This window comes from Ovis canadensis, chromosome 13 (assembly GCF_042477335.2).
Source record: "Ovis canadensis isolate MfBH-ARS-UI-01 breed Bighorn chromosome 13, ARS-UI_OviCan_v2, whole genome shotgun sequence".
Taxonomy (NCBI): Eukaryota; Metazoa; Chordata; class Mammalia; order Artiodactyla; family Bovidae; genus Ovis; species Ovis canadensis.
The window spans coordinates 33396198-33423220 of record NC_091257.1 but is presented as its reverse complement, the minus strand read 5'-3'; the positions used below and the strand labels follow the sequence as shown (position 1 = coordinate 33423220).

At 39.7% G+C, this 27023-nt stretch overlaps 1 protein-coding gene across 26 annotated transcripts in view; it reads right to left on the bottom strand.

The window, feature by feature from the left end:
• The window catches only part of PARD3 (par-3 family cell polarity regulator), a 572731-nt gene that overhangs the window by 287329 nt on the left and 258379 nt on the right, over positions 1-27023 (bottom strand). For 19 of the 26 annotated variants that reach the window (XM_069546411.1, XM_069546421.1, XM_069546415.1 and 16 more), the window contains exon 5: positions 14628-14759. The exons of the other annotated variants lie outside the window; for them this stretch is intronic. In XM_069546411.1, coding sequence (XP_069402512.1) covers positions 14628-14759 — 132 coding nt within the window. The remainder of the gene's footprint in view (positions 1-14627; positions 14760-27023) is intronic. 26 annotated transcript variants of the gene reach the window in all.

Here is a 27023-nt window from a genome sequence, read left to right as displayed (position 1 = left end):
AAAGCCAGTGATGGAAGAGCCACATGAATCTGGAGATCAAAGAAGGTCCAGGCAGCTGGCAATGCTGGAGCAAGGGGAAAAGCACTGGGATGTCGGTAAAAGAACAGCAGGAAGACCCACCCACAACAGAAACACTGACTGTCCTGGCAGCCCAGTAGTTACGACCCCACGTTTCCAGTGCAGGTGGTGTTGGTTCGATCCCTGCTCAGGGAACTAAGATCCCACATGCCACGTGGCATGGCCAAAAAACAAATAAATAGAATAGCATGGAAAGAATTAAAAACAGAAAAAATTAATACTACTGTGTCTTTTGTCTGTGAAGGAATAACAAGAACCTCCACCCCTACCCCTAAGGCTTCCTTTTCCTTCCAGGAAGACAAGGATTGAGTGACATGCTCTCCTGAAGAGGAAAGGAAGCCCACTCTCAGCTCACGTGCTGCCAACTGAGTCGACACTTCTGTTCTAGAGAGCATGGAAAGGGAGGAATTTTAAAGGCACATCTCGTCAGCTGAACAGATTTCACAGAACCTCATGTTGTAAGGTAAAATGACAGAGTGCAGGGGATCTCCTGGGTATTGCTGATGGGAGTATAAGCTGGTCCAATATCTACTGAGGTCAGTCTGGAAACATCTATCAAAGTTACATATGTATATATACTCTCGGACAAACCCACAAATGTACAATTTCAATTTTAGGTATCTATCCACGAGACAGTCAATGCCAAGTAGCTTAAGGACACAGGTTATTCATTGGGGTGCAAAGCCCAGTGAACAGCAGAGTGCTTATCAGCAGACAATGTCCCATCTGTACAAAGGAAAATTATTAAACTGTTTCATAAACAGACACTATTTATGTTTCAATATAAAGACTGCCCAGTCATTCTCAGCAGAGAAGTCAAAGCTCAGAAGATGATGGATAGTATTTATGTAAAAATGTGAAAAAAGAATATATTTTCATGTTAGCTTAGAAAAGAATGGTACTATGTTAAAGGAACCATAAGAACCCAGTAACAGTGATTGCATAAAGAGAGGAGAGCTGGACACTGGAAGGCAGTATTTTGTAATAACCATGTGTAATGTTTCATTTGTAGACTATGAATATATCACCTTTGCCAAACTTAAATAACATATCCTAACATTTTTATTTAAAAAAAGAAGAAGTACATATTATCAAATTAATCCCCATATAGTCTAATGAGTATACTAACTTTCAGGATAACAGAGAAGACCCCATAATTCTTCTCACTCATCTCACTAGATGTCCAATGAGCCCAGAGTATTTTCCATAAGAAATAAAGGACATCACATCTCTTTTTGAAAATAATTTCTAAAATTCAATTTCATATGAAATATCCATGTATAAGAAGAGAAATGTTACTCAGAATTGGATGAAGAAAATAATATAAAAAATCTATATACTAGATCTAAAATGCTAATGGTAGGCTCAGAATTTATAATATCCACATGTTATACACTGAACATGTAAATATCAAACTCCAGTGTTCCCAGAATAAGCAAATTTGTCCCTAAAAGAAAATGAAATTTTTGCTAGCCTGGCATCCAAGAGTAATAATTATAATTCATATTCATTCTAATGACAATACAAACCTCAGAACTCTCTGAAAAACAATTTTTAAACTGCAAGAAAGCAGCTCTGAAACAAACAAAATATATGATATATTCAGGAGAGAATATATTACATTCAACTCACTTGCTTATAAAATATTAAATATAATCAAACAACTTGTTCAAATATTGTTTTCCAATTAAATGGAAAATTAATCTGTCGCTTTAGCTACAACCACAGAGTAATTTCACATTTTCTGATAATTAAATATTTTAAATATTCAAGTAATTAAAAACTTTACAGCTAATAGAATCGGTGACTATGTTGGAACGTGAGCAACATTTTAGGGGGCTTTTTTTTAATGTCCCACTAATGCCTCCCTTAAGTAAGTCCCAGCAGCTTGCACCTTCTGTGATCATGATGTTCTCTAGAAAGCTTTAAAAGCCTGAAAAGCCTCAGGTGTCTTTCCCAGGGCAACTGTGACCTGTGATACAGCGAAAATTATAAGGATGCAGAGACACTGCTGGTAACAGACTGCTCGAGCTCACCTTTTAACACCATGTTCAGTTACAAGACACTCTCAGGGAAAGGTAAGAAGTTATTAAATAAGTCTGAAAATGATGAAGACCAAGCTCTCCATCAGACCTGGTTTTTGGTGTAAAACTTGCACCCCTTGCAAAACAAGCAAGGATGTAGCCAAACACTGATGACTCAGAAGTATGACCACATGCATAAGGTTGACTTATGTACATGTCTTAATATTTAACAGGTTTTCTTTGCTTTACCTATAATCTGCAGTTTTTAGCTGGTAACTAATAAAAATCACAGGATCATATCTTATGGCATAAAAACAGCCAATCTAGTCCACTCAACAAAGAATCAACCTGCAATACAGGGTATCAGGAAAAGTAAAATCATTATGGACTTTCTCCTTCAGATTTCTCAAAACACTTATTCACTCAAAAACACATGGGGGATGAGTCAGAGCTACAAACAAACAGTAACCAGGAAGATGTCTGTGCCATTTTGGTGCATGGAAACAGATATAAACAAAGATAAATTCAAATTTGTAAGTGTAATAAAGAAAAGGCTGATGAAAGAAGAGACAATAGCCTGAGGCTGCAGGAATGTGCCCCTCCTTCAAGCATGAGGATTAGGGAGGGGCGGGGGGAGGGGGGCAGATACAGGAAAGATAAAGGACAGAAAGAACTAACCTGTGGACACCAAGTGGGTGGTGTGGGATGGGCTGGGAGACTGGGATTGATGCATGTACACTATTACGTATGAGACAGGCAGCTGGTGAGAGCCTTCTGTATAACACGGCCGGAGCAGGGGCAGGAGGGGCGCGTGCAGGGGGCAGAACGTGCAATCTGTTTGTAGGATGTATGCTGCTGCTGCTGCTGCTAAGTCGCTTCAGTGGTGTCCGACTCTGTGCGACCCCATAGATGGCAGCCCACCAGGCTTCCCCGTCCCTGGGATTCTCCAGGCAAGAACACTGGAGTGGGTTGCCATTTCCTTCCAATGCATGAAAGTGAAAGGATGTATGTTAGCGAAAGTGAAGTTGCTCAGTCGTGTCCGATTCTTTGCGACCCCGCGGACTGTAGCCTACTAGGCACCTCTGTCCATGGGATTCCCCAGGCAAGAATGCTGGAGTGGGTTGCCATTTCCTTCTCTAGGGTATCTTCCCGATCCAGGGATCGAACCTGGGTCTCCCACATTGCAAGCAGACGCTCTAATCTCTGAGCCACGAGGGAAGCCTCTAGGATGTATGTTAAGCTAACCTTAAAAATGCATTCCAACATACAGAAGGGGCAGATGAATACTGTTTGATTCCACTTATACAAGGTACCTAGAATAGTCAAATCATGGTCAGAAAGTACATCGGGAGATGCCAGGGGCCAGGTGGTGGGGATGGGGCTGTGGGGAGGGGGACTTACTGCTTAAAGAGGACAGAGCTTCAGTTTCAGAAAGTGAAACTTCAGGAGATGGATGATGGGGAGAGCTGCACAACAGTGTGAACGGACTTAGTGCCCTGAACTGCACAATCAAATATGGTTAAAATAGTATGTTTTATAGTATGTGATTTTTACCACAATTTAAAAAAAAAGGGAAGGAAGGAACTGAGTCTGTGAATTGGCAGGGCAGCCAGGAGACAAGAGCTTGTGGGACAGGGCCAGTGTTAATGAAGCCTGTGTGCTGGGTTTAGTCGCTCAGTCGTGGCCGGCTGTTTGTGACCCCATGGACTGTAGCCCACCAGGCTCCTCTGTTTGTGGGATTCTCCAAGCAAGAGCATTGGAGTGGGTTGCCAGGCTCTCCTCCAGGGGATCTTCCCAACCCAGGAATCAAACCCAGGTCTCCTGCATTGCAGGCAGATTCTTTCCTGTCTGGGCCACCAGGGAAGCCCAGGAATGCGGCAGCGGGTAGCCTATAGCTGCTGACTAGACTGAGTGCAGAGACACACGCGTGCACACACTCAGGGCTGCAGAGAGAAGAAATAAACACAAAGTCCTGTGACTGAGAAGGCACAGCAGACAAAGCAGCGGCGAGGGCTGCTGACCTTAGGGGAATTTCCTCCAGGTATGAGGAGGGTGGCAGCTCGCGCCAAGGTAGGTGTGTAAACACGGTGCTGGGAACAGGAGGAACCAGAGAACACAAGAAAGACTTCAGAGACGTGAAGGAATACAGCAGGCAGGAAGAAGCACTCTGCTTCTCAAAAGTTTTAACTTGATCCTGATAAACATCCACATTGCCATTTTATCTTACAATCTGGTGATTACAGTATTTGCTTAATAAAGAGAAAGAGAGAAAACATCACTCCATCTTTCAATCTTATGAAGCTTGATTTGCTAAAAATAAAAATACTACAAGTAATATGTTCTTATTGCAAAGGAGTATGTATTTCTATAAAAACATGAAGTGAAACCCAAAAGCCCACTCCAAACCCCGCTGCATTGCAACGCTATTGAGGTTATATTATGGAAATGTGTGTGTTAGTCTCTCAGTCATGTCTGACAATTTGCAACCCCACAGACTAGCCTGACAGGCTCCTCTGTCCATGGGATTCTCCAGGCAAGAATACTGGAGTGACTTGCCACTCCCTTCTCCAGAGGATCTTCCCAACCCAGGGATCAAACCCTAATCTCCTGCATTGCAGGCAGATTCTTTATCATTTGAGCTACAGGGAAGTCCTTTATATCATGGAAACTACATGTTTATTTTCAGTATTTTCTTCTTTAAAATCTTTTCAGATAATGAAGAAAGCTGATCAAAAACCTCCTTCAGCCATAAGAGCAGAAAGAGAAAGAAAGGAGGGAAAAACTGAAGGAAAAAATAGCTCACAGATACACAGACCCAATGAAAATACTACAGGGCACATATACTCAGGCCTCAGTGGGAGAAAAGAACATATAACCATTGAGCAAAATGCTTTAGTGTTTAAAAATAGCAATTTTTTTCAGGACCATTCCAGAATCCTGTTGAACGTAGCTGGAAAAAGCCTGTATGAGACTGACTTTGAAAAACTACACCTACCTAGATCACAAAACCCCCCAATTTAAAACGGCTTATGTGGGATTCACTTGCTATGGGCAGGCTGCAGGACACGGGCAGGGAAGACCACATACTGTAAGCTAAAGATTTTAATGCAACTTCTTCACCAAATTTCTTTAAAAGAGAGCAGTTCACTGCTCAGTGAATGTAGAAGAGAGAGGAGAAAACTTGTATTCTTTTCATAGTCATATTTAATCGTGCAGCTCACAACAAAAATCTTGAAGACTGCCTGCAATGAATATATGAAAAGGCACCTGAGGGTCGTAGCTAAAAAAGAAAATGTGCCTTTATCCACAGCACAAGCTCTAAACATCGAGTTATAGCAGCTATATTCACAGGCAAGGAAATCATCAGCTACTAACAGACACCCCGTGAAGGTTAATCCACACACTACCAAAGATTTTTCACTCAGTAGAATTTCAGACGCACTTCCCTGCTGCTCCCAGGCTTTTAGCTCCATAGGCCAAAGAAGCAATAAAAAGGGCCAGTCATAAAGGAACAGGAGAATTGACTAGTTCCCATTAAACCGCACTACCCCAACCCAACACTCCAAAAACCAACGAGGAGAACTATGCCTCCGGAGCGTCCTCCATTCACCAAGGGACCCAGATGCTCAGGAAGTGGCCAAGCAGAAGGCCTCGTAAGACACTTAGCAATCTCAAACGGTATCCTTAGGTCTAATCGTATCAAAACCACACGTGTTTGTCAAGAACAGAAGCGAATATAAAACATGGACACAGACACACCGATTAACACTAATGTCATTCTTATGTCAGACCAGGTTCTTCAGAGAAGAACCAGAGATGATTTAAAATGATTAACTTGTATTCTAATTCTGATAAGATGCCATGGAAGCAAGAATCCAATTCTGGAAGGATGATGAGGGCATTAGAATACACCAGGGATGAAAACAAACCAGCCCAGCACACCAAGTGGTACACCTAATATGCTAGGAGAAAATAACATTTCAGTGACTCGAAACTAGAGAGAGTTAAGTGAGCTGTAACCATTAAGCCCATTCTCCCCCAAAATTAAGACAGGAAAGCAGCACCGAGCAAGTGCCTGCAATGCACCAAAAGCTGGATCTGAGTTTGGGTGTGTGTCCCCTCACTTCCCCTGCACACACGCCTACAGTGGGCATTATTTTCCCCATTTTGTCTGTAGTGAAAATGAAGTTTGCAGAGTTTACACAACCCAGTCAAGGCCACGCCAGTGAATTATGAGTTTAGATAAGGGTAAAATTCAGCTTATCACTCTCACGAAAGTGGCCCTGCATGCGTTTTGGCAAGGCTCTCCAGGAAACTCGTGTGCCCTTCTTGGAAAAATGTCCACCAGCCCCTTGCCTTCCAGTCCTGATTTTGTATTTGATGCTATGAGTCCACAGTTCTTTGATAATACAAGTAGAAACCGTGTAGGGTTTATGAGAAATAATATGTCATGTACACAGAAGTCACTTTAATCATGTTTTAAACCTTAACTAATGTAAAGACATGTCATATTATGGTAGGCACCCCATTATCAAAGTCCAAGACAATCTGCTCTTGGCATATCCAAGAGACATGACACCTCACTTCAGAGGTTGTTTGGGTTTTATTTTTGGTGTTACTGTGAACATGACAGGTTTCTGCTATGAGGAAACTCTCTGGCATTTTATAATGAAAGCTAAATTTAATTTTAAAACGATCAATGTTTCTTGTTTCTCCATTTGCTGCTGCTGGAGGGGAACACAACTATACTTGCTTCTGCACAAGTTCTGCCAAACTTTGCCAACTAGGAAATAATATTAATAGATCCCCTACCTTTTAATAGAAAACTGTAGAGTTTGAGAATTGGGAGGCAAGGACCTTCGATTATTTTTAACCAGACAATCCAGTCTTTTGGTTCCTCAGTGTCTATGTGCTAAAGAAATAACAAACAAAACACATTCTAATTACTATCTGCCAGCACCAGACCCTACCTCCTGTTCCGTTAATGTCGGCAGAGACCACAAAGCCCGACCAGTTCCCTGGTCAGAATTTCCATCGTGACTCCTGGTTCTAACTGGATGACCTTGCAGTCATTTCAGTGATGGGCTTGCAGCTGTTGTAATCAGGTTTCTGAGGAAGCCACCTCCTAATTTTGTCATTAAGAAAGTATGCCCAGTTCACATTCTGGAAAACAACTTATTTATGTCATCTGGATGGTTCTAAGTGTCATTGAAAGGAGAATTTTCTTCTTCCCTGTTTAGAAAAGGCTTTTAAGCACTTGGGAAAGAATGAGGATCTGACCCTGTGCAGGTGGATGAAAGGAAAATCAGCCGCAAAGAGAGGTGTGCAGACAGGGCCCATGGCGTGACCCTTGGCCTCTGTTACGCATCACACCAGGGCGAAACAGGCAAGACCTAGGACTGTGAGGAATTACTGACTGACTTACTCATTTTTTTAATTATCCCTATATAAAAATCTGGATACACTTAAAAGTTTCTCTTTTTTTTTTTTCTAAATAAAGCTTTTTATTTTATTTTGTATTTGTAGCCAATTAACAACGTCATGGCAGTTGAACAGTGAACAGTGAAGGGACCCAGCCATACCTACACACGTATCCATCCTAAAAATGTTTCTTCGCACACTGCTCATTCACATCCAAAACAGACTGTAACTTTTATGTTTTAATGCTTATTTTTACTTATTTATTCATTTATTTATTTGGCTGAACTGGGTGTTAGTTGTAGCATTAGAACTCTCAGATGCAGTGTGGAAGATCTAGTTCCCTGATCGGGAATGGAAGCCAGGCCTCCTGCATTGGGAATGTGGAGTCTTAAGACACTGGACCACCAGCAAAGTCCCCAGGCTCTAATTTTTAAAATTTACTTCTGCCCCAGATCTTCAAAAATTTGGCCTTAAACAAATTATAACGAAAAGTAAAAGTGAAACGCTTTCATACTAACTTACCTTTTCTATGATTTGTGAATATACTCACTGTGTAGCACGTGAGTAGTAGTCATAATGTGTAAATATTTTCAAAACCTTTAAAAAGCATCAGGATAAGCAGACAATGTTGGGACTTTTTTTTTTTTTTTGCGAATAAGACCAATGATAAACATTCATTCTCTGGCATTATTTTATTACATATGTTTTCTATTTAACAGTCAATTATTTTCTCATTATAATCTCTACAACTCAACAAACACAGGCTGACATAAAAACAAACCTATCCCTCCCTGGATTAACCACCTTCATTTTAGAAGGAAGATGTGATCATAAGTCAGAAATGTCCTGTCGACATGAAAAAGTCTGCAGCAAGAGCATCCGGTCTGGAGACAGCGACAGAAGTACACAAAATGAGAAAGAAAAAGGCAGGTCAGCGCTTCTAAACCTCACAGCCTCATAGGCTCCAGCGGGGCGGCGGCAGCACATTCAATGTCAAGCCTGAATCTCGCCATCACCACACATTTAAGGCTTTCCCTGAGTCTGCCTCCCTCAGTATAACCTGCCAATTAGATGAAGTTTTTGCTTGATGGGAAAAACCTTAAAGCATGGACTTTCCTCTAAAGGTCAGGGCAGTCGTCCCCTGTAACACAGCGTAAGTGGTGGCTGGAATGTGCCTTCCACCTCACCACTCTTTCTGTTAATTGGCTTCAGGCCTGTTCACCCAGACAAGGTAGTGAAAATGGCAGGCTCCCAATTAGCTTAAATTTCCCTTAAGGTCCCTCTGCAGTTCTAGTCCCAAATTCTCCCAATCACATATTGTAAAGATCCTGCCTCCTCTTTTGCGGAATTTATTAGCTGCAATAAACCATGGGGATATAAGAACAAAGGCAGTTTATGATCTATTATCTGCCAATATTATAGTCCATGCAGAGTCAGGGAAGTGGTAAGCATAAAAAGAAATTCAGATTTCTTAAAACATAGCCACACATCAAAACTAAGGACTTCGTTGCGTTTTTTGTTACTTAGATCTTAGAATCAAAATTTTTAAAGCAGGAGAATATTTTTTTTACATTTTATTTATTTAAGACCTAATTTTATTATTTTTATAAAACTTGTTGGCTGCATGGCATGTGGGTGGGATCTTAGTGCCCACACCAGGGTTCCAACTAATGCCCCCTTGCAGGGAAAGCTGAGTCCTAGCTATTGGCCAACCAGGGAAGTCCCAGGAGAACTTTTTAAAGGCAACACAACAAATACTGATTTAGTCTTCAAATCCTCTGTGCTTCCTCTGAATGCTCTCAGAAGAAGGAAGTCAAATGACTGAGGTAAGAAAAGGTTGCCTTTGAAGGATGCTCAGTCCTACCTTCTGAGATGATCTTGATGTAGGATGCAGCTACAGGTTATTCTGAGCAATGAGGTCAGTCATGATTCCATAATCATGTGAAGTTTGATTCCAAGTGCTTCCTGGGTCAGAGGTCAGTATACCACATACCTCTGGTCACAGAGGTGTAACTTAGCAACACTGAGGGAAGGAAGATTCAGTGGCCCTCCTATGTAGGGTCCATCCACAAAAGGGAAAGCACCTCAGCTTCCAGATGTGCCTGCTAGCTCAGCACTCACACCCTCCTTTGTCCTTTTCATCCCTGATGTTTAGTCCCATTGGCACTGCTGGTGTGGGCATAATTGCCTTCAAAAAACAGAGCTAATGAGAGGCAAGCACTCCAGTAGGAAACAGAGCAAAAACAAAACAAGTGCTGGCATATAGAATCTGGAACTCTCCCGACCTCTTTAGGACAGATGGCAGAACTAAGAGGAGATACCAGTTCCACCCTTGTGACCTCAAATCCTAAAGGCAAGGGCTGACTTTTCTTTAAACCATATGAAACATTCTTTTATCTACCTGATGCCGCTCCTTTACTTTATTTTTAATGGTAAAAATTAAGGCAGAAAAAAAAAAAAAACCACAGACAAGGAATCAGGCCATTAAAGTCAGATGACTCATGGGAACAGCTAAATGAATAAATCTACAATTAAATGAGAATGGCTGGACTAGATTTCCAGTGTATCCAGCATAACTTATTTGTCCTCTTCTATCCAAACAACTGTGCTTACTTTAAGCCAAAGTTTTAATATGAATTTTGTTTTTGCTCTTCCTGTCTAGTTAAGTAGTTTTCAGGTTGGTTAATTATCTAGCTGATGGTAAACCACTAAATTTAATGAATGAATCATCATTTCTTTAAGCTAAGGAAAAAGATGTTGTGGGCTCAGGAATCAATTAGCAATTAGGTAATGTCAACTACTGCACAATTGCACTCATCTCACACACTAGTAAAGTAATGCTCAAAATTCTCCAAGCCAGGCTTCAGCAATATGTGAACCGTGAACTTCCAGATGTTCAAGCTGGTTTTAGAAAAGGCAGAGGAACCAGAAACCAAATTGCCAACATCCGCTGGATCATCAAAAAAGCAAGAGAGTTCCAGAAAAACATCTATGTCTGCTTTATTGACTATGTCAAAGCCTTTGACTGTGTGGATCACAATAAATTGTGGAAAATTCTGAAAGAGATGGGAATACCAGACCACCTGACCTGCCTCTTGAGAAACCTATATGCAGGTCAGGAAGCAACAGTTAGAACTGGACATGGAACAACAGACTGGTTCCAAATAGGAAAAGGAGTGCGTCAAAGCTGTATATTGTCACCCTGCTTATTTAACTTATATGCAGAGTACATCATGAGAAACGCTGGACTGGATGAAACACAAGCTGAATCAAGATTGCTGGGAGAAATATCAATAACCTCAGATATGAACATGACACCACCCCTATGGCAGAAAGTGAAGAGGAACTAAAAAGCCTCTTGAAAATGAAAGAGGAGAGTGAAAAAGTTGGCTTAAAGCTCAATATTCAGAAAATGAAGATCATGGCATCTGGTCCCATCACTCCATGGGAAATAGATGGGGAAAGAGTGGAAACAGTGTCAGACTTTATCTTGGGGGGCTCCAAAATCACTGCAGATGGTGACTGCAGCCATGAAATTAAAAGACGCTTACTCCTTGGAAGAAAAGTTATGACCAACCTAGATAGCATGTTGAAAACCAGAGACATTACTTTGCCAACAAAGGTCCATTTAGTCAAGGCTATGGTTTTTCCTGCGGTCATGTATGGATGTGAGAGTTGGACTGTGAAGAAGGCTGAGCACCGAAGAATTGATGCTTTTAAACTGTGGTGTTGGAGAAGACTCTTGAGGGTCCCTTGGACTGCAAGGAGACCCAACCAGTCCATTCTAAAGGAGATCAGCCCTGGGATTTCCTTGGAAGGAATGATGCTAAAGCTGAAACTCCAGTACTTTGGCCACCTCATGTGAAGAGTTGACTCATTAGAAAAGACCCTGATGCTGGGAGGGATTGGGGGCAGGAGGAGAAGGGGACGGCAGAGGATGAGATGGCTGGATGGCATCACGGGCTCGATGGATGTGAGTCTGAGTGAACTCTGGGAGTTGGTGATGGACAGGGAGGCCTGGCGTGCTGCAATTCATGGGGTCGCAAAGAGTCGGACATGACTGAGAGACTGAACTGAATTGAACTGAATGTCATCTACAGTGGGCTACATAGACTGAAAAAGTACTTTTTTAAAAAAACTTTTTTATCATAGAACAAATACTTAAGATAACTTCAAAAGAAGCAAAGCAAGGCTTATTTGGGGTGGAGGGATGTGTTTGTGTGGCTTCTCAATGAATTCCTTTTGCTTAAAAAGAAATTCCAAAATTACAAAGAAAAACTATTTTACTTTCTTTACAGGCCTACAACTGCAACATTAAGACAAAGTTATATTTTTAGAAATAATTAAATGTATAATATTTTAGAAACTCTTGGCTGCCAACTTTTTTTCTCTGAATCTTGCAAAAAAAAGAAAAAAAAAACGATCAGAATCAGCAACTTTTGCTGGAACAGAGCCCTGATTTTGTGTGTGTGTGTGTGTGTGTGTGTGTGTGTGTGTGTGTGTGGTTGTGTTTAGTGACGAGCAACTGTGTTTCAGGAAAGGTAAACCCTTATTTCCACCCCTAGTTCCAGGAGGTCAAGTTTGATTAGACTAAACCAACACAGGTACTTTACTGCCTCTGATTTAGAAACGGGCCGGCAAGTCATGCAATTCTGAACAACAAAACACAGAGGGCATCTGGTGGGTAAGGAAAGAGGCAAGCTGGCAGGGAAAGCTTATCTGCTTTCAAGTCAGCCACAGTGAAGAGAAGGGCATGGCCCCCTTCCTCTGCAAGGATGTGATGGTCTGAATCATGCAGGAAGAGACTAGTGGAGACCTCGGGAGACTCCCAGAACAGCTGGGGACCCCAGGCCTTGAGGGAGGCCACCGGGGCCAAAAGTGAAGCCCCCTCTGCCCTTCCCCCAGACTTCTTGTTACAGGAACAAGGAGTGCTTCCTTATCACACAATCCAGATATTCTGTATTCATACCCAATGCTTTTCCAGCAAATACTCTAAGACACAGTGAGTTTTTCTGGGTACCAGGCATGACTGTAAACCCTCAGCAGGTATTACATCGCTGATGAGGCAGGTTTAATGATAAACTCATCTATTATATGAATAATCTGGGGGTAGACATGATGACCAAGAGCCCAAACCCCGTACAAGGTGAACGGCAGGCAGCTGCCAGTCTGATCCCCAGCCCAGCTAAACCATCTTCATTTTAAAAAGTTGCTTCAGTGAGAGCTGACTCTCTCTCAACACAGTGTGGTGACCTAAATGGGAAGGAAATCCACAAAAGAGAGGATGTATGTATACGTATAGCTGATTCGCTTTGCCGTCCAGCAGAAACTAACACTGTGAAGCAACTACACTCCAATAAAAATTTTTTAAATAAATCTATACATCAAAACCCCTGGAGAAGGAAATGGCAACAGAGGAGACTGGTGGGCTATAGTCCATGGGACCACAAAGAGTCGGATATGACAGCAACTAACACACATACATCAAAAGAATACAAGTAAAAACTGGCAGAAACCAAATAATAGTTAATAGTGTTGTTTCAACTTTTTTGATAATGTGGTTATTTATGTTAGCTGCTATCAGTAAGCCATGTGAAGTGTGCATCAGAACTCTGTGCTGTCTTTATAATTTATTGTACTACTTTTTTCAAATAAAAAGTAAACAATAAAAAAACTTTACTTCAAAGTGATAATCTCGTGGACTTTAACCTAATCGGTATTACTATTTCATTTCCACTGGTTTTTCATTTGTTTTTATCACTTGTTCTTCCTACTAGAACTTCAATGGCTTTTTAATTATTTAAAAAATTTTCCATCACACAAAGTTTTATGCTCCTTACAATCAGATAAAAATCATATCATTGCAGGCATCAAAGGCAAACTGTCGTTTTTCATTGTTCAAATACCCCACATACATAGAACTATTTTAGGAGATTATACTGAAAAAATAGACTGAGATGAATTCAGTAGAATAGGGTTTCCTTCCACTGATATCATCAATCTAAATTGAAAAACAGCTTATTCCAGTATCTAGGCAACCACATTATCAATAATTTTAGAAATTACTGAAACAAATACACAACCAAGCATCCTGTCACTGAGTACTCACCTAGTTTGTGATCCATACGAACTTTTTAAATAAGTGATGCGGGAACCAAACACACAGATTTTTAATATCAATACTATTAAAACTACAGAGAAAACGCTGTAACTAACAATAAGCAATTAACACTTTTTTTTAAATGACACTGCAAGAATTTTTTTATACATCAAAACTTAGCAGAAAACCTCTTAGTTTTCATACAAATGGCAAACAGTCCCCTTCCTAAGATAGGAAGCCATTATGTATGCTGAGTGGTGACCAATTTTTGATTTTATGAATTGGAGGCGGCTACTCTGCAGAGTGAACTAAGCAACTGCAAAAACAGAGATGCCTCCAACAGGTCTTGGTCTTTTGTGAAAGGAGAAGCCCCCAGACCTGACAATTGCTGAAACAATACTAGAATGTCTACTTCTCCCATAAAGTGAAGTCAAGGGAAATAGAAATTTTTATTTCAAACCTTCAGATCTTTTGACTTTATTGCCTCTCAATAGAGAGCGGAACTCATAGGTAATTGTTTTAAGCCCCTCTGTTTTATATAGACCATTTTTAAAGTTTTCATTAAATTTGTTACAATATTGCTTCTGTTTTTTTATGTTTTGGTTTTTCTGGCTGTGAGGCATGTGGGACCTATCTGCACCCCCTGCATTGGAAGGTGACGTCTTAACCCCTGGACTGCCAGAGAAGTCCCCCACGGGTGGCCTTGAAAGTCTACTTATAAACTGCATTATTCATACCAAATATCTGTGCCTCACAACCCAAAAAGCTCTATGGTGGTAATTCTTGAGAATCTACAGCAACTGCTTAGGAGAAATCTTTGCTCAGGGACCACCACCAAAACAGTCTACATTTATGTTAGACACACTCAGATACAGAGCCTGGTATTTAACTACAGTTGGGCAGAACCACTTATCTCCAAGCATCACTGTGATGGAGGGAAATGCCTAGGGGGTAGGCCAGGAAGTTATACCACCGACACGAGCAGAAGGATGCGTTTATGTTACCTGTTCTTGCTTCTCCAGCCACTTGTCCACCATTGGGTGACTGGCACTCAGAGATGAGCGAGCATTGTCTCTCTGAAATTGGTTAGACCAGTTACTAGTGTCCCGTGGGAGGCTTCTGTAGTTTTCATCTTTCTATTCAAAAAGAAACAAAAAGGTGTCTTGTAAAAAACCAGACTTTGCAAATTAATGATGCACCTGGTTTTTCTAAAGTAGCAGAAGAAAAATGATTCTACATATTTGAAATGTTTTCCCCTAGTCGATACCAAAGAGCTGACTGAGGTCATTTCCTCCAGTTTAGACCTCAGAAATGCAGTCACCTGCCTGGGAAAGGGAGTCTGATGGCTGTGGCCCCATGGGTAGGAGCACAGCGGACAGAACTGCACACGCTGCCCTCCTCTGGGCCAACCTCTGCAGGAAAATACTTCCATGGTAGACTTTTACATCACTCAGTCATGGCATTGCTCTTTTCTTCTTCTTTCCAATCTTAGAATAATGTTGTGACATGTTTTCTATAATTTTCCAAAAACATTTATAACAGAAGATGAATGAATTTGCACTTTATTTAGATCCTCATAGTTTCACGACTTTGGGCAAGAGATTGAAGACTCTGGGCTCTTCAGTTACCTCCTTCACAAGCTAGTTGTAAACATTAATTCAAATAATGGGAAAAGAAAAAAATTAGCCTATCCCGACACATGGTACATAATATACACATAATTGTTCACCCCAACATGCTTGAGATGAGATGTCTTTGATTGATAAATAGTTATTTAATATACCCCAGAGCAGCCAAGGTATTTCTTTCAAATAATAATTTATAACAACTTGCTTTGGCTTTAGAGCTTTGGCTTAATCTCAGTGTTCTGAAAAGAAATGAGAAGGCTAGGATAAGGTAGGAAAATTGAGCATTTCAGTTCAATAGCTAAATCTAAGTATCTTCTAAAAGAACAAATTTAAAATGTTAGCCTCACTTCAGCTAACTTAACAACAGTGCCCATATTACATACCCAAATATTTTCCTTAAAAACTTTGTTGAGGGTAGTCTGGCTGTAAAAATCTTCATACACATGATTGATTCTTATTCTTCATTATTTAAACCACATTAGCAGCAAACACACACAGAAACAAAAAATGTAACATAATAGGATTGACTGCACAGACCTTAGAATAGACCAGGATACTGTTTTCTGTTCCATCAGAGGATAAAACTTAAAAATGAACTGGTCATCCTGGACCTATGCCAATATTGTGACTTCTGAAAAAAAATTTAATCTATACATATTTACCAGTATAAACTGTAGTGTGAAACTTTGTAACTTTTTATAACCAAACTACAGAAAGTAAACATTAGAAACACAATAGTAGAATTAGCAGCAACTACTTTTTACTAGAAAAACTCTGTATCCTGCTGGTTACTGTGGGTCAAAGTTGTGATGAGGCACAACCACAAGTACAAGGAAAATGCTGGTGAGATTAGGCGGCTGCTCCACGTCCACGATGAAGTACTGACTCTGCTTATAAGAACACGGAAAGGGTAAAGTAGAGTAGAGGACACAGACGAAGTCTAAAGAAAGGAATCAAGCAAATGAAGCAACTAAAGTTCACTGCATCCCAAAATATTAAGAGCCCTTCCTTGAGCATAATAACTTCACAACAAAGCAAATCTATGCTTCACATGGTAGTCCCTAAACTTACTGACCAGGCATTCAAATAAGTCATAAAAGGCAGACAAATTTATTAATGACAGAAACTAAAAGATCCATGAAGAGAGGAAAGATGGAAGGGTGGAGAAACAGAAGCACAAGTTTTACATCAAGGATCTTGTGCTCCTACCATTGACTAGGGACCTGGTTTTGCTATTCATTTCCCACCACTAGAAAGTATTATTATACCAACTCTCTACTTTGAAAATGAACAATCAAACAGAGAGCATTAAAAAAATACGGCCTGCTTTTTCTGTAGAAATGGTATTTCAAAGTAACCAATAGTTGAGGAGGAAAGCTTGTCCTTTCAGAAAACATGAAGAGTAATGCACATAATAATAGAATAATTAATAGAATTAGAAAAATCACCATTTTCAACTCCTAATGAAATCATTCATTCAGGCAAAGATAATTAATGGGTGCTAAAACCGTTAGGTGAAAAGTTGACAATGAACAGGGTTTATGCAACATGATGAAATACCACTTGCAAAAGGGAAAATCTATCCTTAAAATGATGAGACAAGATGCTACAAAACACTCTTGCTGATGTCTAGAATCCAAGAAGCTGCTGGTGCTTTTGATTCCTTTTGAATCTCCATAATGATGGAGATTCCTCACCTTTTAAATGGCCCCTGTGGGCTCTTACTATGGACCACTCACCACCGTCTCCCTGAACAAGCCCAAAAGTGTACAGTTTCAAAATCTGCACACATGCCAAGTCACTTCAGTCATATCTGATTCTTTGCAAACCCATGGACCTCAGCCCGCCAGGCTCCTCTGTCCATGGGATTCTCCAGGCAAGATTACTGGAGTGGGTTACCATGCCCTCCTCCAGGGGATCTTCTCCACCCAGGAATGGTCCTTAAGTCTCCTGCACTGGCAGGCATGTTCTTTACCATTGGCGCCACCTGGGAAGCCCTTCAAAACCTAACCCATGAAAATATCTACACACAGCTCACCAACACTAAATATTTTTTCTGAATTCATGATCTAAATTTCCAACAGGATGTCCCAAGATACCTCAAAATCAGTAGACCAAAATGAAACCCAACTCCTGTATCAATTCTAGCACCCTTCTGAAAAACAGCATCACCTGTTTCACCTCTTTCCATCCTGCCTAATCCCCACAGTTGCTAGGTCTTGTGAATCCAGAGTTCATGGCCAAGATCTTAGATTTTGGCCATCACCCTCGTACAGAATCAATGTGCCTCTCACCTGAATGATTACAGCAGCCCTCAAATTGGAGGCTCACTCAATCCTCATCCTCTCCAACAACCTGCCACAGAGGATTCTTCTATAACGCCCTCTAGGTCACGCCATACCTGCAACAAACACGAGGCCGAGCTGGGGACCTCAGTGCCACAGGCCTCCCATCTCCATCAGGATCTTCCCGAGTCTAGACTCCCAGTAACGCTTCTTCTGTAAAGACACTCACCACTCCTCAACACCCAGTGTCCAAGCTGCTTTCTCAAAGAGGCATTCCCTGATTCTCACCAGAACAAGTAATGTCATGCATTTTATTATCACTATATTCCAATTTTACTGCTAATTATAATTCTAACTTATAATTTAGTTAATCTTTAAAATGGCTATTTTCATGATCACAGTGACACCTGGGCAGAAGATCACCAGTCACCTTTAAACTCTAGCACTTAGCTCAGTGGCCTACACCTACGTGGAAGGCTTTTTCTGGAATACTTATTATGTTTCCTATTTTCACAGGGTTTCAGAATCCCATAATTTTTAAGGAATATTTCTATCAGTTGTTTTAAAAATCAAATTGAGGGACTTCCCTGGAATCCCAATGGTTAGGGCTCCATGCTTCTGCTGCAGGGGGTGCAGGTTCTATCTCTGGTAGGGGAACTAGGATCCCACATGCCACAGCTCGGCAAATAATCATAATAAGAAATTAATAAAATAATCTTGAGAAACATCAGAAACAACTCAAGAAATAAAACTGAAAATTTTTTTAAATAAAAATCAAATTGATAATGGAATGCTTTAATAAAGGTATCATGACAAAATTTAGTGCAAATGCACTTTCACTGAAATACAAAGACTGTACTTTTAAATTTATACTAAAAGACGTATTGCTGTCTTTTAGTATAAGTAGTATTAGCCGCTAAGTCGTGTTCGACACTTTGCGACCCCATGAACTGCAGCATACTACTGTTAGATGCCTATTTCAATTTTATGTCACACCTACAGTACTACAGCACACAACGTCTGCAGAAAATATGATTATTTCCAATTGCATCTAAAAAGTAGTGTGGCATTTCTCCATTTATGTCAATTATGACATGTAATTCATGCAGCAGGCTACCACAAAGTAATCATATTAAGGCAGATAAGGGCTTAAAAAAAATCAAAAGATCTATCAGTAGAATCAACTTTGAGCCTTTAAATGGTAAGAAAAATATATCTCTCATAAAAAAAATTTTCCTAATTCAATGTTAATATGGTAAAGTCAGTAATAAACTCATATATTAATGTGTTTACGAAAAGTCCAGTTACAGTCAGTCACCGTAGTCATCAGCAGGTAAGTGAAGAATTTCTAAAACATGTTACCAATTGTTACCCTACATTACCTGTTATTTTGTCGACTGCACCATCTCATGCTACTGGCATTTCAGCAACGTTATTCCTCAAAATCCTGCCTGAAGTCTGGATCAAGTACAAACACTTTATAGTTCTATTAAGCTGTGATTTGTATTCAATGATGTAAGCACATACTTAAACCTAATAGCACACTATGTGTTTCTACTTGTATTTTCTACAATATATGTGTGGACAGTCACCATTTTTAAATGAAATGTATATAGTGTGTTCTATTTTCAACTTGAAAATATTTTTTCCAGTGATTTTTAAATTATGGTGCTCTTAACTACGTCTTTGGAGAAGGCAATGGCACCCCACTCCAGTACTCTTGCCTGGAAAATCCCATGGATGGAGGAGCCTGGTAGGCTGTAGTCCATGGGGTCACTAAGAGTCGGACACGACTGAGCAACTTCACTTTCACTTTTCACTTTCATGCATTGGGAAAGGACATGGCAACCCACTCCAGTGTTCTTGCCTGAAGAATCCCAGGGATTGGGGAGCCTGGTGGGCTGCCGTCTATGGGGTCGCACAGAGTCGGACACGACTGAAGCGACTTAGCAGCAGCAGCAGCAACTATGTCTTTGCAAGACCACATTTTCCATGGACCAAACTATAGCTAACTACATAAAAGACAAAAATATTTTTTGAATGTATTTGCAAAACTTATATACCATAACCTAAAGAAAAAAATAAACCAACCAAAATGTTAATCATTGATAGTTTCACACTGAATTTATAATAAATTGGAGAATGGGCCTTTATATCTATTTTATTCTATGATCAAATTAATGTCTCAATTCTGTATATTGGTAAACTTAAAGCAAAACATGAAATCTTTTTCTTGAGACTTGTAAAAATCTAGCAGTAGGACCAATATATTAGTAGAAATAGACCAACAGACCAATAGAAAGCCCTAATAAGTACTAAATTTGCAAACAGCAAAAAATTATTAAAGCCACAACTTTATATCTAAAAGATTATATAAGAAAAATACCATAAGGAATTACTCTCCTTTTAAATTAGAAGAAACTGGACCAAACAGCCACTTAAGCTTCTGCACAAGGTAGGAAACTTGCCCTCTTGCCAGAAAAACCCAGATGTTCCTGCTGTGATCAGGGATTTTCCTTATCATCTAAATGTACTGCCACATCATCAGGTGTCAAAAAGCCACCCAGGCTGAGAAATGCATATTAATTTGCTGCTCCCTGGTAGCAGTACCCTGGGTATGGAGTAAGCTAAGTAGCTGTTCCCTCTCCCCTCTTCCTGAGCCAATTACAATTCAATAAAAAGAAATCACACAGAACCCACCCAATGCCTTGGGACAGAGGCTTATTCCTGGCATAATAAGCTGCAGCTTCAAGGCTTTATCTCTCAGAAACAGCTATTTAGCTGATGGTCAGATTTCCTGGCAGACCTACATCCCTACTGCAGAAATAAAGGAAAATTTCATGAGCATTACAGAAGTAATGGATATTTCTAAGTTAGCACAGGAAACTCAATTCTATTTCCACTTTATCTCAAAACAAAAATTTCAAACGTCTTTTAAAAAGTCATTAGGAATTGCGCCACGTTTTGAAACACTAAACACTCAACGCATACAGATTTTATTTTTACACCCTCTATGAATCCTATGGTTTTGAATATTCCTGTGTGGTTTTAAGATTTTAAATTTACAAGAGAATTCAATTTTCTACTTTATCGTTTCCCCAAGAAAAAACACATGGAAAACAAAGGAAACTCTTTTCAGGATGTCTAACCTGAGATTATGAGGCTGAAGTGAAATGAGTAGTTATAGCTTAGACCACTTTTTTAACTGCAGCAAGCTTGCTAGAATCTTCAATAGTCATATTGTCTAGTCAGTGTGGCAGACCCGGTCCCCTTCGGGGTCAGAGTGTATCTTTTGTGCCTCTTGGTGGCTACACCAGAGCATGCCCTTGGAAGCAATGCCAAAGCTGAAGTTTAAAGACAACCATAAAATGGTCTGTAACAGGACTGCTGTCAATGCCCTGTTCTGACCTTCATTCCACTTCACAGATATAAATAAGAGTGGAGGGGGTTGGTCAGGAGGAGAGAGAGGTGAGGATAAATAAAGTGATTCACACACACACACAAACATAGTTTCAACAGCCAACTTGTACATGAAGTCAGAAAGTTTGGCGGCCCCTATCAGTTTAAACCAACTGCATGCCTATTAAGGCACTGTTTGAGGGCTTCCCAGGTGGCTCAACGGTAAAGAATCTGTCTGCCAATGCAGGAGACACAGGAGATACAAGTTCAAACCCTGGTTTAGGAAGATCCCCTGGAGAAGGGAATGGCAAACAATTCCAGTATTCTTGCCTGGAGAATCCCATGGACAGAGGAGCCTGACGTACAGTCCATAGAGTTGCAAAGAACTGGACATGACTGAAGCGACTTAGCACACACATATATTAGGCACACATCTATTTTCAAGTGGAATGAACAGAAAAGCATTATTTGAAACTCTGGTAGGTCAAGCAATCATTTCCATATTAGCAGTAATTCCCATCTCTAAATGAGCATAAATACTGGTACATATATGTATACACCTTCCTTTCCATTTTTATAATTGCCATCTTTCACAGTCTTAATCATTATTAATAACAGGGGTAGAGGAGACAAAGAAAAGGATATGTGTTTAAAATCTGTTCCTACTTCTGAGCAGAACTATGACAAGACAAAAAGGAAATTCAAAATTCATGCTATTTATGTCAAAAAAAAATTTTGTCTAGTAGTAGACTATATATCTATTTATAAATGATATAGTCTACTAAAATGTGGTAGAATTTGCAACAAGAGACACTAAATACACTTTACACAGTAACTTGTTTAAAATTTTAAACTTAAAGAGTCAAAATCCAAAGATTTTGAATGCCAAAACTGTATTAGCATGTCTTCAGCTCAAATTTCACAACTATTTTACTGTTAACTATGTTAATTTTCCTGATAAACTGAGTTTAAGTATTGAACAGGAGTTAGTAAAAAAAAAAAAAAAAATTGAAGATATTACTTGATTCAAGCCAATTTTTAAATTAAGGTATAAAGTAATATCTCCTAGAAGGCACATCAAATTTCATCAGTTTTTCTTTTTTTTCCTTGAAATGTTAAAAGTACTATAAACAGTTCTCAAAACTCATTCTGGCCTTAAATTCTTAACTATAACTCATATCTTTTCTAGCCTTTATGATATATGTGCAATAGTTTATAGGTTGTAAAATTATATTTAGATCAGTGGGACACTGGGGAATGTTAAATATGCCCCCCCCCAAAAAAATCACATTGGAACTCTCCAATATGGAAGAACACATCTGAGAATTAAAAGTAATTTTGCAAATAAGTTTCCTGTCACACAGCAAATCTTTCAGGGTGGTATATTTGCAAAACCAGAAGCTTGATGCTATAGTTTTATCTCATAAGTTACAACTGGGCTTGGTAATAGTCTTCATATCAGGTAAGAAAAATAACCCCTGGAACACAGATGTGCATCAGGCCTTGAACATAAAGGATCTGACCTTAAAGGGGGTGTTCAAATCTCTCACGGAGGTACATCTACTTATGAACGCCATAATGCTTCCAGAGGTGACCATCGGAACGCAGGGTTCTCGGAAGCGGCCAGATCTGCTTGTGGAGCAGACCAGGAAATCCAAGAAAAGCAAAAGATCAGTGAAACAGTCTCAGTCAGGCTCCTTCTTCGAACCAATGTCCCCAGCTGTTCCTAACCCACCTCAACAGTTTGAATGCCATGAAAAACTTCAGAAACAGAATTTTAAAAGCTGGAAGGAAAAAGGCAGAGAACATCCAACTGAACCTCTTACTATCTAAAAGAAGAGACAGGGATTCAGGGAAGTTATGACAAATACTGTACGGAGATTAAGACGCTTAACCAGCTCCCAAGGTTCCACCTCCCCACTTCAGTGCCCAGTTTCTATAAGACAACATTTCCAAGCTCTCGCTCCCAATCTAAGCAGAATTGTGGTTTACCTGAGTAATGACATAATTCTGATATCCAGCCATTCTTACACAATGACCCTCTCCCATGGGAACGTACCACCCAAGTTCTTGAATCACAAAATATATTTATCTTAGAGATGGTTGGTTCATTGATAAATACTACATAGTCTTGGGAATAATCACGAGCAATAAAATGCTTGCTTTACAACTGTTATAAATGCAATGATCTCTTGTCTGATACAGCTAGGATTAGCTCCTTTATCCTATGAAAATATGCATCAGGGAGTGAGGAGAAGGCAGAGGCAGAGGAAAATGTCATATTTTCCCAAGTTTCAAAGATGCTGTCTCCATCTGGATTCTGAGCAACAAAGGAAAAGAGCTAACAGGGAAGCAGCAGTTGTAGCGGCTCCCCTTTCGTTTCTTTCACTTTGTTTCATAAAAATCAGCATGGCCACCCAGCTGGCCTACAGCCATATGCACCCACTGTCAGTAAGGTTGGGGTGACCACTTCTGACCATCTTCCCTCCACCAAGAGCAAGCGTATAAGAAAAAAACAGGATGCAAATGCTGTGAGTCAGATCACATTGCAGAGCCTAGCTCATTTTCCAAACAATTAATACAATAAAGATGACAAGTGGCACTTGTTTGACTCTGCAAAACAAATTTGAATCTGAAACAATCGTCAAACATTTTAGAAAGTGCTACTTGTTTCTTATTTTGAAGGTACAAAATACCCATCTACATTTCATTTTCTTTCAAAAACACATAACTCCAAATGTTCATATCTCAAACTAAAATTGCAAGTAACAATCGCATTTTGCATCAGGAGCAAACTGCAAGGGAGGAAGGGAACAGATGCAAAGAGGTGAGGGAGAGAAAAACACTTAGAGTGGCCACCTGAATCCAAAATATCCGCTGTGTTACATACCGCCTAAATGTGCAATGTGAATCTCTTAGGTTTACCTATCTAAATATTTTACCTTGATTTTAAAACATATATTATAGTAAAAGAGAGTGCTAAAACCTGAAAATATTTTACCTTAATTTTAAAGCAATCTTTATCCAAAGAACTTACTAAAATAGGCACCATATACAACTGATGTGACAATGTAAATATTTACAGCTCCTTCTTAGATTTTTCTGTTTATAATCATAAATTCAATGGACTGAGTGGATTAGCAGAACAACTGAGTCATTTTTGTGAAAAGTTCTCAGGGACCATCTATTAACACAATTTAGTTCTGGTAAAGATTTCCCTTTAATTGTGAAATTGTTTCCTTGGGTAAAGCATCTCCACAGATATATTTTTGAAAAATATAGAACATCATTTTTATCTCCTCTAAAACTTTCTGTTAAGCAATTAAAAGGAATATAAGAACTAATCAGCAATAAGTAATAAAGTTTATTAATTAAAAGGGCTTCCCTCATAGCTGTCGGTAAAGAATCTGCCTGCAATTCAGGAGACCTGGATTTGATTCCTGGGTCAAGAAGATCCCTGGAGAAGGAAATGGCAACCCACTCTGGTATTCTTACCTGGAGAATCCCATGGACAGAGGAGCCTGGCAGGCTACAGTCCATGGGGTCGCAAGAGTCAGACATGACTTAGCAACTAAACCGCCACCACCACTGTGATAAAAGTCACATAATATAAAACACACTATTTTAACTATATTTAACTGCACAGCTCAGTGGTACTCACCAAAAGGATTAGTGACACTAATGAAGCTAGTGTATTTTTACTCAAGACTAAGATGCTAAGATATAATATAGACTTGGTAAGGTTTTAAAAATTATGCCAGTTTTTTAATAACAAATGCTGATTATTCCTATATTTCTATTTTAATTTCCTAACAGAAAGTTTTAGAGGTAACAGAAATGAGGTTGTTACGAAATATTTTGCAGTTTAAAATATACAACTAAATGAACATTGGGCAATATGCAAAGTCTATAAGCATGTAGGAAACCGGGTAGTAAAATCAAAAGCACAGAATACGAAACTGGATAGTCAAGGTTAATAACTTTATTGTTTAGCAGTTGGTTTAACTCTAAGGTGAGTTACTTAAACCCTTTCAGACTCTACCTCTTGATCAATGAATTGCAACAATACTTAGACTTCAGAGAGTGAACAGATGAGATACAACACATAATACACCCTGCAAGTACTCAGATCAACTTGGCTTAACACTACACAAAAACACCAGCCCACATGACGGCCCCTAGAACACGTGCGAGTTATTAATAAAATAGAGCCGGAGGGCACACACCAGGGAACCCAGGCCCAGCAGCCCACCAAGGCTCTTTAGTGACAGGCCATGACTTCATGACCCGAACTGGTAGGTTTAGGAGCTAAAGTATTAAATACTAAAAATAGAAACCACTGAGAAAGACTAAATGAGGCCAAAATACTTTTACACGTCTAAAGAATACCGGAAGTTTTCTTCACTGTAAGTTAATGAGTTCCTGGTCTCCTCCCTCAAATTAAGAGAATGGGTTTAGTATCTTCATTTCCATCTATCTGTAGGATGTGTAACTTTGAGGGTGCTAAACAGGAATCCTGACATTGCTTTGGATTTATATTCCTGGAATGGTTTGTGAGCTCTAAAAATATCACATCGAGGCTTAACCATTTTCTCCATAGCACCTTAGGATTTCATAACTATGAACACAAATTATAATATTTAAAGCATGTGAAGGAAGATCACATTCCTAAATGTGGCACAGAAGTAGAAGATGAATCTAGGTTATTAAAAACTCAGACTAGTAGAGCTTGGCACTTGAGGTTAGCCTATTGCAGAAATGAGTAGATTCATAAGTACTGAAAGCACAAAAATGCAGTACATTCAAACTAAGATCTTTTAATATGCAAAATAGAAAGGTGATATTTATAGTTTTAGTGGCATTTTGCAGAAAGTACAAATGTTGTACCAGGTTAGTCATAGACCTGGGTCTCAGCTGGATTTCCCTCAAAGCTAATCAGATAGGGGAAAAGTGAAAACAGTGAGATATTTGATTTTCTTGGGCTCCAAAATCACTGCAGAAAGTGACTGTAGCCACAAAATTAAAACACGCTTGCTCCTTGGAAGAAAAGCTATGACAAACTGAGACAGTGTATTAAAAAGGAGAAACATCACTTTGCCAACAAAGGTCCATATAGTCAAAGCTATGGTTTTTCCACTAGTCATGTATGGATGTGAGAGCTATATCATAAAGAAGGCTGAGCAATGAAGAATTGATGCTTTTGAACTGCGGTGCTGAATAAGTCTCTTAAGGGTCCCTTGGATACCCAGGAGATAGAGCCAGTGAATCCTAAAGGAAATCAACCCTGAATATTCATTAGAAGGACTGATGCTGAAGCTCCAATATTGTGGCCACCTGATGCAAAGAGCAGACTCATTGGAAAAGACCCTGAAGATGGAAAAGATTGAGGGCGAGAGGAGAAGGAGACGACAGAGGATGAGATGGTTAGATGGCATCACTGACTCAATGGACATGAGTTTGAGCAAACTCCAGGAGATAGTGAAGGACAGGGAAGCCTGGTGTGCTGCAGTTCAGGGAGTCACAAAGAGCCTGACCCAACTTAGCCACTTAACAACAATCTCGCAGAAAATTAAGGACAGCTATACACAGAGAAAACATGGTTTTAAAACACTTTTTAGCCCATCCTTTGAGGTTTTAGATGGTTATTGTAACTAGGTGGCATGCACAACTTTTTTTCAATAGGCTCCTGCTAAAATGGACTAGTGTTTTCAAATTTACCAATATGACTGGTCTTCCACATTAGAAAGAAAAATGAGCAGAAGCAGACTAAGCAGCCAAAGGTTGGAAAAGAGGAGGAGGAAGCGAAACAGAGCTAAATATAGAATAGCATTTTACAATGAATGAACAAATGACTGAGCCGGCAAGCAGCTACTTTGTAATCACCTGAAATAGGATTCAAAGATTACTGCTATTTTATTCTCTGCATATCAACTGTAAAAGTTTTCTTACTCCCACTCTCAATAAAACAGGTAGCCGAAGTTTTCTGGAGGTTTCTTGTGTCTGATTAGCATTGGTGACTCTAATGCTAGGAATTTGATGTCCCAGAAAATGACCTTAGGTGTTCAAATGCACTTTCAACTAAGATTAG